The sequence below is a fragment of the Physeter macrocephalus genome, chromosome 20 (assembly GCF_002837175.3).
Source record: "Physeter macrocephalus isolate SW-GA chromosome 20, ASM283717v5, whole genome shotgun sequence".
NCBI lineage: Eukaryota > Metazoa > Chordata > Mammalia > Artiodactyla > Physeteridae > Physeter > Physeter macrocephalus.
The window spans coordinates 47,892,060-47,904,205 of NC_041233.1; the positions used below are offsets into that span (position 1 = coordinate 47,892,060).

At 40.0% G+C, this 12,146-nt stretch overlaps 2 protein-coding genes across 4 annotated transcripts in view; one reads left to right on the top strand and one right to left on the bottom strand.

Moving 5' to 3' along the window:
* The window catches only part of LIPA (lipase A, lysosomal acid type), a 105,671-nt gene that overhangs the window by 80,854 nt on the left and 12,671 nt on the right, over positions 1-12,146 (bottom strand). The gene's annotated exons all lie outside the window — the stretch shown is intronic.
* The window catches only part of LOC102983709 (interferon-induced protein with tetratricopeptide repeats 1), a 20,081-nt gene continuing 8,468 nt past the window's right edge, over positions 534-12,146 (top strand). Inside the window, exons 1-2 of one of the 3 annotated variants that reach the window (XM_024121226.3) lie at positions 534-770; positions 3,327-3,450. In XM_024121226.3, coding sequence (XP_023976994.1) covers positions 3,446-3,450 — 5 coding nt within the window. In that variant the 5' untranslated portion in view covers positions 534-770; positions 3,327-3,445. Of the gene's footprint in view, positions 771-3,255; positions 3,451-12,146 lie in introns of those variants that run through there. The other 2 variants (XM_024121228.3, XM_024121227.3) reach the window with 2 other exon arrangements.

A 12,146-nucleotide genomic window follows, 5' to 3' on the forward strand; every position in this document is an offset into this window, starting at 1 on the left:
AGATTGCTTTTGCTATTTGGGGTCTTTTGTGTTTCCATACAAATTGTGAAATTTTTTGTTCTAGTTCTGTGAAAAATGCTAGTGGTAGTTTGATAGGGATTGCATTGAATCTGTAGATTGCTTTGGGTAGTAGAGTCATTTTCACAATGTTGATTCTTCCAATCCAAGAACATGGTATATTTCTCCACCTATTTGTATCATCTTTAATTTCTTTCATCAGTGTCTTATAGTTTTCTGCATACAAGTCTTTTGTCTCCTTAGGGAGGTTTATTCCTAGATATTTTATTCTTTTTGTTGCAATGGTAAATGGGAGTGTTTTCTTAATTTCACTCTCAGATTTTTCATCATTAGTGTATAAGAATGCCAGAGATTTCTGTGCATTAATTTTGTATCCTGCTACTCCCAGTCATGATTTTTAAACGAGTTACTTCTACTGAGTCATGACAGATAACCATAAGTTTCCTTTTCCTCCTCTTGATTTTAAATCAGTTTCACTCTCCAAATCCTCTTTTCTTTCATAAAGGCAGTGAATCAGAGACTGGGAGAAAGCATCAGCTGATGCATTCTCCCTACCCCCCCACGTCCCTCTTATATATAGCTCCTTCAGTATTTACTGGAGGTAGATGTGAAAGATTTCTGAAGAGGAAATCAGCTTGGACCCCAGCTTTTCAGAACAGCAGAGAGCAGATCACCATCGTGAGGTCAGCAAGATACCTCCCAAGCACCCTCAATCTTGAAACCAAATTGTAAGCTGAGCTTCTTGGGTGCAGGTAAGTTCCAGAGTTGTCCTGTTGCTTGTGGACTAAACATGCCTTTACTAATATGGGTACTTTTTATTTCTGTGACTTTTTCTGGTGTGTGCACTCAGACTCCCTAAGCTTCACTGGTGGAGCTGGGAGCCAGGAGCCGGATGTGAGGGAGGCTTGGCAGGAGTGGTTAGAGCCAATCAGGTACAAAGTTCGCTGGTTCAAAGTCAGATCTAAGCAAATTACTCTTTTGAGGCGTTTTCTGTTGTTTTCTTTGAAAGAACTAAGAGGCTTTCTTCTTGTCATTTTAAAAGGAAGCATTTCTTTCCAGCAGATGTTATTAAAGATGAAATTGGGAGTAAAAAGGCAACTCATGTTGGGAATTTTTCCCTGGGAGTTTGATCACTTCAAGGTGGGAAGTGGAAAAAACAATCCTTACAGATGGACATTTTTTCCATTTCTTATATGAAAACAAACCGGAAGCTGAGAGTTTATTTTTATTGCTGTAATGAGATCTTGTGAGCAGCAGAAAATAATTTCTCTTCAAAACATAATGACCTAACCTCTTTCCTAATACTGACCTAATTTCTAATGAAGGAAAGCAGAGCAATGGTTGCCTGGGGATGGTGGAGGGTGAGACTGGGCTTGACTAGGAGGGTACACAGGGGATGATGCAAATAGTCTACAGGAAGATAGTGGTGGTGTTTACATGGGTATATACATTTGTCAAAATTCATCAAACTACACTTTAAATGGGTTCATTTTATTATATGTAAAGTATAATCTTAGTAAACTTGATTTTCAAAGATGCATATAGACCTGCTCGAGTTCCAACATCAGTTAGAGCCTCAGGAAAAATACAGCTGAGAGAAAAGGAAAACTTTCCCATCAAACACCTATGGGAAGGGATTGAGGGGTTGACTGGCTGGGGAGGGAGCATCCTAGTGACCATTCAGGGAATGAGGACAGGGCGATCCAAGGGCTCCCAAATGCTCTGCAGGCTTGTATCTGGGGATGGGGTGGATAAGAGGAATTCACTGCTAAATGCCTCAGGTCACTTTCCCTATATGATGGGCTCCCAGTCATGAGTGATGTGAATCGTGTCTGCATGAATGAGTTGACCAGAAAAACCTAGCCCTGCCCAGTGCCTTGGTAGCCAGTCTGCCTAAGAAGTTTGGCAGTGATCTGTGCTTGGGTGTGTCCAGAGGCACGGATCTGAGGAAGTCTGAGGGAGGCTCTCTGGACTATGCTGGACTGAGGCCCACATCAAGGTTCCCTGTTCCCAGAGGCTGTAGGGACAGGGGCAATTTAGGCTGTTCCTTCTCAGCTGTGCTAAAAATTTCCAAGCGGGGAAGCCACCTGGGGAAACATCTCATACCTGCTGGCTGGCTAATGACTGCCCTCCTCTGCCCCATCCACTGAGGAACTCTGTTGGCCCCTTTGCACACTCACAATTCACTTAAAATTATAACACTGATATGCCAGTGATCATGGCAGTAACAGTTTCCTTGTGATCAGTAGTTGGAAGTGCGCTCTGTCCAGGGATCTACACGCATTATCTATTATCATCCTCCCAGGAGCCCTAGGAAGAGAACGCTATTATTTTTTATTAGCCTCATTTTCTAGATGAGAAAAATGGGCCTCAGAGGGCAAATTACTTGGCCAAGAAGTCATATAGAAAGTGTGTCAGAGCAGGGTCATTACTAAGGTGCCAAACTCCAGGGCTGAGCTTCTTCTGGGTACAAAGGCCAAATGGGTGAAATGTATTAATGCTCACATTAGAGAGGAGGGGCCAGGACTGGGAGGTCTGGACCCTCGGGTCCCTATTTGGAGAGGGAGGATCCGTCCTTAGAGTGCCCAGAGCCACACCTGAGATGAAGGTAAAAGTGGATCTCCCTACGGCACAGTTTCCTATCATTTGGATGGAAGAAAACAGGAAATTTACTCCAGGCCATTTTAGAAGTGAGGAAATGAGGCTGTGATGTGATTCAACAAATACTCCAGAGCTGGTCAAAGAGAAAACCGAAGTCCAGGCTTTCTGTGGTTATTTCCCTTTCTTCTAGATGTCTGACTCACTGTTTGATACATTACATGATCTCCCACAAGTAAATGGGAAACTGCTTTTCAAAATACCTCCAGGGACTTCCCTGGCAGTCCAGTGGTTAATACTCTTCACTTCCATTGCAGGGGGCATGAGTCCAATCCCCTGGTGGGGGAACTAAGATCCCGCATGCCGTACTGCCAAAACAAAACAAAACAAAACACCTCCAGGACTATGCTTCTCAAAACACAATACAGGGACTTCTGCAACAGAATTTCCAGGGTGCTTGTTAAAATGCAGAGTTCGGAGCCCAAGCCCACCCCTAGGTTGCACCCGAACCTCTGGGAGGAGGGCCTATAATGTGTACGGCATCGACAATGCCTTCTTTCAAACTCTCAAGCACAGTTGCACAATCTGTGTAGAATGGTACTCCCAGTGGAGAACTGAGCTCAGCTTGGCATGTTCAGTTTCAGTTTCTCCTCAGCAGGAATCTTGAAAGCATTGCCTCAGTTTTGTTTTCCTTTTCTATTTTATCAAAGCACAGACCCAACGGCTAGCATCCTGAGTGGAAACCTCCTCTGCATTTGCTTGCAACCCACAGAAGAAAATAAAATCGGCCTGAACCCCAGCTTTTCAGAATTGCCGGGAAACAGCCATCATGAGGTAAATATTCCCTGGTTCTCTGATAGGAAGTTGAGAATCTCTCCCAAATCTTGTTCTGGAATGCAACTTCCTTAATTATGCTGATTCAGTTTTTGCTAGTAGATTAAATATGCATTTCACTAATCATCTAACATCTATCTAATCTATCTTACCAATTCATGCACTTTTATTTCTGTGGCTCTTCCTGATTTACAGAGTCAGGTACTGAGTGATGTGCTCCCAGCAGAGCTGGCAGCTGGCAGCTGGGAAGGGATGTTGAGAGAGCCTAGGAGGGCATGCTCAGATCCTTTCAGGCAAAATCTGGTCAATGAGAGCTGGGGCCTCGAGGAAAGTTGCTGCAGGTCCTGGTCCCCCTTTTGTTTCTTATATTTGAAAGGACAAAATCAGAGCTTGGTGTGTTTTGTTATGGTTGCTGTGGTTATTTTAAAAGCATGCTTACTTCTCAGCAAATGTGCTAAGGATTAGTTCCGCACTATGAAACCTCATAATGAAGTCGCTTTTGCCTTGAAATGTGCTCTGACAGGATTGGGGGATATGTCTACGTGAACCATCTTCTTACCGACCTGCTAGACCTCCCGTGTGAACTATAAACAGGGAGTAAGTGTCAGAGTCTCTCAAACTGCGTGGCAGATTCCTTGTACCACACCCGACCTGAATGCTCTATTAGAACGTAAATTACTGGGCCCTGCATTCGGAAATCCTGATTGAACAGATCAGAAATAAGGCCTAGGAAAGAAATACGTATTTAAAGGGGACACCAGGTACTTCATTCACACACTAAATGCCTCCTGCATTGTACATGTATAAATGTGAGTGGAGGAAGCCCAAAGTGGGTAGGGAGTGGGAGGGGTGGGATGTTGAGATAAAGCAAGGCTTGCCTCTTTAAGGGATGTTTTAGGGATGAGAAACTGGTGATTGGAATTCACTGCCAGAAAGTGAAGTCTTCCCAGAAACTTGCTACTCAGTGTGGTTCAAATCTAACACCCCCTGGGAGGTTGCTACAAAGGCGGCATCCCAGACCTACTGAATCCAGATCAGCATTCTAACAAGATCCTCAGGTGATTCGGTCCTTGTGCACACTAAAGTGTGAGAAGCACTGCTCTGGAGAGTTCCTTGGCTCACTTTTTGAAGTGAAGGGCTCCTTGGGCTGTCCCTGTTCTGAACAACTAACTGGGCATGAGGTCTGCCTGTCCCTTCACAGAGTCATATGCTCCACAGAAGCATCACCAGAATATCAGTGGTCAAGCTGCCTCAGAGATTTCCCTTGAAACTCCTACTTTTACCATTTAAACAGTGCCTCTTTCTGCAAATTTCAAGATTCTACTCTAGTCATGGCTTTGACAAGGTCCTGGAAGGAGATGGGGCAACTACCATGGAAAAAATGTTAATCATACTATCTCAACAAACTATGTTTCAGTGATGTCATTCCCTTATTCTTCTATCTGATCACCTGCTTTGGACTGAATGTGTGTGTGTGTGTGTGTGTGTGTGTGTGCGCGCGCGCGTGTGCACGTGTGTGCTCATACACATGCACATTCATACACATATATAAACTGTTTTATTAGTTCAGGCATCTTTATTTTTGTTAGCAACTCCCTGAGGAAGACGTTAAAGCCCAAAGAAGGGGAGGGAAATGGGAAGGGAGGAAAGGAGAAAATGATCCCAATCTCTGAAATAATTTTTCACCAACCTCACTTCTGTCTGACCTAGGGAGGGAATGGACAGTTTGTCTGGATAGAGATATTGCTTTCTGCCTCCACAACAGGAGAAAAAAAAGTAGGACCCACACAGCTGTGTGAGCCATAGTCGTGGGGTCTCTCAGGTGTCTTGAGGGAAATATTGTGGGGGAAGAGTAGGAGAAGCTCACTGCTTAGAGAATAAGACTTTTCTCTGTTGGCTTCTGGTCTCACTATCTGCACTGCTGGGTTCCTATGTTGGGCCTTCTCAACCTGACTGGATTTAAGATTAGCAGATTACCTGTCCTCTGGGGAAGCCATGTGGTCTGCAGATGCTTGACAGCCTCCTGGCTTGGCTAGAGTTCTGTGCTTGGGAACTCCCTCATCTTCCTTAGGTAAAGGGCCTAATGTGAACATTTCTATATTACCCAAACTGAATCTTGATTCAAATAACTCTTGATATCAGCAGATCAAAAAAACATTAATTAGTATCAACCTGCAAATTCCCCCTCAGTGCTCCAGTGGGCAAAATTTTAAAGGGGCAACAGCTTCAGAAAATGCATAATTATGGGCCTATTATCAACCCTTCTCCCCTCCTTTGGTCCGCAGACAGATAAGAGTGGACTATCACTGATAATTAAGAAAATAATAATAATAATGATAAAGTAGATATCACTTCCTGAATGCTTATCCAGCGCCAACCTGGCTTCCAAAGTATTACGTAAATTATTACATTTACAAAAGAAACCTATGAGGCAGGTACTCCTACTATACTTATTTTGCAATAACAAATTTTAAATTAAGAAATGTTAAGGCTACACAGATAATAAGAGATAGAGCTGAGACATGAACCAGAGTCTCTATTCAATGATACCTTATTCAACCTTTAAACAAATGTTTCTTAAAGGGTACCAGTGGAGGTTCATGAGCTCATTTCAGATGGCATAGTAATCAGCTTTTATGTTTTAATGCTTTTGTGTTAATTTCAACATGTTCTAGAAATATATACACACACAAACATACACATATATGATTTGTAGAATTTCTATTCAAGTTAGTAATATGATTTTTTTGTGATAAAATACACATAAGACAAAATTTACCATTTTAACTATTTTTAAGTATACAATTTTGTGGTACTTAATACAACCACAGTGTTGTACAACCATCACCACTATCTACTTCAAGAACATTTTCGTCACTCTGAGCAGCCATTCCCCACTCATCTTTCACCCTAGGCCTGGCAATCATTAATCTGCTTTTTGTCTCTATGGATTTGCCTACCATTGATATTTCATATAAATGGAAGCATACAACACGTGGCCTTTTGTGACTGGCTTATTTCACTTACCATAATGTCTTCGAGGTTCATCCATTTTGAAGCATGTGTCAGAATGTCCTTCCATTTTAAGGCTGAATAATATATCATTGTATGTATAGACCACATTTTGTTTATCCATTCTTACATTGATGGACACTTGGGTTGCTTCCACCTTTTGACTATGAATAATGTGAATAATGCTGCTATGACTATAAGTATACAAATATCTACTCAAGTCTCTGCTTTCATTTATTTTAGTATATACCCCAAAGTGGAATTGCTGAATAATATGGTAATTCTATGTTTAATTTTTTGAGGAATCACCACCATTTTCCTCAGCAGCTGCCCTATTTGATATTCTCACTAGAAGTGCACAAGGGTTCTAATTTCTCCACATCCTCGACAACACTTGTTACTTTCTGTGTTTTTGATGACAGCCATCGCAATTGGTGTGAAGAGATATCTTATGGTTTTGATTTGCATTTCACTAATGATTGGTGATGTTGAACATCTTTTCATCTGCTTACTGGCCATTTGTATATATTTTTTAGGGAAATATCTATTCAAGTCCTTTGCCCACTTTTTAATCAGTTGTTTTTTTGTTGTTGTTGAGTTGTAGGAGTTGCTTATATCGTCTAGATATTAATCCCTTATCGGGTACATGATTTGCAAAAATTTTCTCCCATTCTGTGGGTTGTCTTTTCATTCTATTGATAGTGCCTTTTGAGGCACAAAAGTTTTTAATTTTGATGAAGTTCAACTTATTTATTTTTACTTTTGTTACTTGTGCTTTTGGTGTCATATCCAAGAAATTGTTGCCAAATCCAGTATCATGGAGTTTTTTCCCTGTTTCTTTCAAGATTTTTATAGTTTTAGGTCTTACATTTAGATCTTTGATACATTTTGATTTCATTTTTTGGTATAAGGTAGGGGTCCAACTTCATTCTTTTGTATATGGATATTCCTCTTTTCTGCATATATCCCAGACTGAGTGCTGGAGAAGCCAGCAACCTAGAAATGCCAGCAGGCATAGACAGAAAAGTCCCATGAAAAGCCTGCTATCTCTAGCCAAAGGACCAGGGAGGGGACAGCCTAGCAAGACAAAAAATTTATGAACAACCATTCTACTCCAGCCAAATACCACAGGAAAAAATCAAATAAAAACTAAAGCCCCATTCCGAACTTTGCCAGCAAAGGCTGAGTGGGTAGCCTAGACTTCTACCCTCACCAGGCTATAGCTAGGCATCCCAACTCTCTCCCTCCCCCTACCCCCATGGATGATGCCAGAGAAGGGCAAGTGGAATGCAAAGACTTTCATCCCCACCAGGGTGGTAACAAGGGGCCCTCTCTCTGCAGTGAGGGAGTGAAGACCACAGAGGGAGTGTGGACATCAGCCCCCACCTAGTGGTAATGAGGTACCCTCCCACTCCCCACTGAGGTGGTATCAGAGAGGCCTAGTGGAGTTCAGGACTTTCACCACTATCCAGAGGTAATAAGGTCACTCTTCCCCACTCACCTCCCTTCCCAGCATCAGTAAAGGCCACATGGAGAACAGTAACAAGGCACACCTACCCCTTCAAGCCAGGGTGGTATCAGCAGAGGCCTGGGGGATCCTGAACTCCCACCCCCCATCCAGCAGTAATGAGGAGTCCAGGCTCCCCATGAAGTGTTAATGAAAGACAAGTGAGTAAACAGGATTCCACCTTGACCTGGCAGTGTGGAATGAGGTGTCCTTCCCCTTACCGAGAACAACAGTATTAGGGGAGGCCTGCTAAAACAGATTTATATGTAACTCAGAGTCCTATAATATATAATAATACCCAAATGTCCAGGTTTCCATTAAAAATTGCTTATCATGCCAAGAACCAGGAAAATCACAACTTGAATGAGAAAGAATAATCATCAGACAACAACACTGAAATGACACAAATATTAGCATTGTCTAACTAGGAGTTTAAAGCTGCCATCATAAAAATGGTTTAATGGACAATTACAAACATACTTGAAACAAATGAAAATATAGAAAGTCTCAGCAAAGAAAAGATCTGAGATATAAAGAAGAACCAAATGGGAATTTTAGAACTGAAAAGTACAATAACCAAAATGAAAACTCAATGGGTGGGCTCAAAAACAGGATGGGGAGGACAGAGGAAAGAATTCATGAACTTGAAGACAGAATGATAGAAATTATCCAATGTGATTCTAATTTCAAGTAGCTGACCAAAGTCCAAAGATGATAAACCCAAAGAAATCCAAGACATGTCACAGTTAAAAATTCTGAAGACTAAAGACAAAAAGAAAACCCAGGAAAGTAGTAGAGAGAAATGACACCTCAGCTATAAGGAAGGGAAAAACAGACACACAAGTCTAATGGCAGCTTATTTCTCATTAGAAACCACGGAGTCTAGAAGAAAGGGGCATAACATTTTTCAAGTGCTGAAAGAAAAGAATTTTCAACCTAGAATCCTATATCCAGTAAAAATATCCTTCTGGAATAAATAGGAAATTAAGACATTCTCAAATGAAGGAAAGCTAAGAGAATTTGGCACCAACAGACCTACCCATAAGGAACAGCTAAAGAAATTTTTCCAGTGAGCATAAAAGGAAATAAAAGGTATACAGACCAGAAAGGAAAAATAAAACTGTCCCTATTTATAGATGTCATGATGGTCTACAGAGAAAATCCCAAGGTATCTATAAAACAACTCCTAGAACTAACAAGTGGGTTCATCGAGGTTGCAGAATACAAGATTTACATACAAAAGTCAATTGTATTTCTATATACTAGCAATGAACATGTGAAAATTAAGTTAAAAACACAATATAATTTTAAATTGCACAAAAAGAAACACGTAAGTGTACTTAAGTGTAAATCTAACATAACATGCACAGGACTTGAATGCCTATAAACTATTAAAATGCTAATGAAAGAAATTAAAGAATATCTAAATAAACAGATACAGAATGTACATGGATTAGAAGACTCAACACAGCAAAAATGTCAATTCTCCCCCAATTGATATAAAATTCCTATCAAAACTCCAGCAAGTTTTTTTATAGTTATAGAAAATATTAATCTAAAATTTATATGGAAAAGCAAAGGAACTAGAATAACAATTTTGAAAAAGAAAAATAGAGAGGAATCACCCTATCCAATTTTAAGACTGATTACACACAGTAAACAAGACCGTATGGTATTGGTGGAAGGATAAACACATAGATCAGTGGAACAGAATAAGGAACCCAGAAATAATCCCACGCAAGCACAGCCAACGGATTTTTGACAAAGGTGCAAAAGTAATTCAATGGAGGATGAACAGTCTTCAACAAATGCTGCTGGAGCAACTGGATATCCATAGGCGGAAAAATGAGACATTGACCTAATCTTCATATATTATGCAAAAATTAACTCAAAATGGATCACAGATTTAAATGTAAAATTATAAAACTTGTAGAAGAAAACACAGGAGAAAATCTTCAGGACTTAGGGCCTGGTGAAGAGTTCCTGGACATGATACCAAACACATGACCCATAAGAGAAAAAAAAATCAATAAATTATACTTCATCAAAAGTAAAAACTTTTGCTCTTCAAAAGACCTTATTAAAGGATAATAAGACAAGCCACACGCGGAGAGAAAATATTTGAAAACATCACAAAGCACTCATATCTAGAATCTATGAAGAGTTATTGAAACCCAACAATTAAAAAAACCTAATTAGAAAACAGGCAAAGGCTATGAAGAGATATTTCATGAAAGAGGATACGTAGATGGCAAATAAGCACATAAAAATATGTTCACCACTAGCCATTAGGGAAATGCAAATTAAGACCACAAGGAGATACCACTACATGTCTATTAAAAGGGCTAACATTAAAAAAAAAGTGAAAATACCAAATTCTGGTAAGACTGCAAAGAACTAGATCATTCATACATTACTAGTAGGAATGAAAAATGATACTATTCATCTGGAAAACAGTTTGGCGGTTTCTTAAAAACATAAGCATACACTTACCATATGACCTAGCAATTGCACTCCTCAACATTTATCCCAGAGAAATGAAAATTTATGTCCATGTAAAAGCCTGTATACAACTGTTTATAGCTCTTTTATTTGTAATAAGCCGAAACCAGAAACAACTGAAATGTCCTACAATAGATGAATAGTTAACTGTGATACCCCCATACCATGGCAAATGACCCCCCAGTAGAAAGGAATGAACTGCTGATAAAACTCAACAACCTGGATGTATGTCAAGGGCATTATGATGAGTGAAAAAGGCAATCTCCAAAGATTACATAATATATGACTCCATGTAAATGACATTCGTGAAATGACAAAATTATAGAGATGAAAAACATGTTAGTAGTTACCACAGGCTAGAAATGTTTGGAAATGGAGGCAGGCAACAGTTTTGACTCAAAAGAAACAGCATGAGAGAGATGTTTGTGATGATGGAGTAGTTCTCTAACTTGATCAAGGTGATGGTTCCATGGATTTACTCATGTGATAGAATGACAGAACTGTATGCATATTGTACCACTGCCAATTTCCTAGTTTTGACATAGTTAGATAAGATATAATCTTTGGGAGAAACTGGGTGAAGGATACACTGGACCTATGTACTATCTTTGCAAATTTCTGTGAATCCATTATTATTTCCAAATAAATGGGTCAAATATTATTGCTTTTAGGTGGTCTTAATTTGTTGCATCATCTGCAGACTAAGTTCCTAAGGTCAATAATGTTTCCTAAGGCTCTGCATTTCTTACTGGTCTCTATCCTAAATACAAAAATAGAAAACTTTTTTTTTTTTAAACGGCCTGAGTCCTGATTTTGCCACTCATGTAGCTGTGTGATCTCAGAACCTATGCTTTGACTTTATTTATTTTTTATACAGTAGGCTCTTATTAGTTACCTACTTTATACATATTAGTATATGTATGTCAAACCCACTCTCCCAATTCATCCCACCACCACCACCACTCCCCTCCCACTTTCCCCCCTTGGAGTTCATACGTTTGTGCTCTAGATCTGTGTCTCTATTTCTGCCTTGCAAACTGGTTCATCTGTACCATTTTTCTAGATTCCACATATATGCGTTAATATACGATATTTGTTTTTCTCCTTCTGACTTACTTCACTCTGTATGACAATCTCTAGGTCCATTCACGTCTCTACAAATGACCCAATTTCGTTCCTTTCTATGGCTGAGTAATATTCCATTGTATATATGTACCCCATCTTCTTTATCCATTCGTCTGTCGATGGGCATTTAGGTTGCTTCCATGACCTGGTTATTGTAAATAGTGGTGCAATGAACGGGGGGGTGCATGTGACTTTTTGAATTATGGTTTCCTCTGGGTATATGCCCAGTAGTGGGATTGCTGGGTCATATGGTAATTCTATTTTTAGTTTTTTAAGGAACCTCCACACTGTTCTCCATAGTGGCTGTATCAACTTACATTCCCATCAACAGTGCAAGAGGGTTCCCTTTTCTCCACACCCTCTCCAGCATTTGTCGTTTGTAGATTTTCTGATGATGCCCATTCTAACTGGTGTGAGGTGATACCTCATTGTAGTTTTAATTTGCATTTCTCTGATAATTAGTGACGTTGAGCAGCTTTTCATGTGCCTCTTGGCCATCTGTATGTCTTCTGTGGAGAAATGTCTATTTAGGTCTTCTGCCCATTTTTTG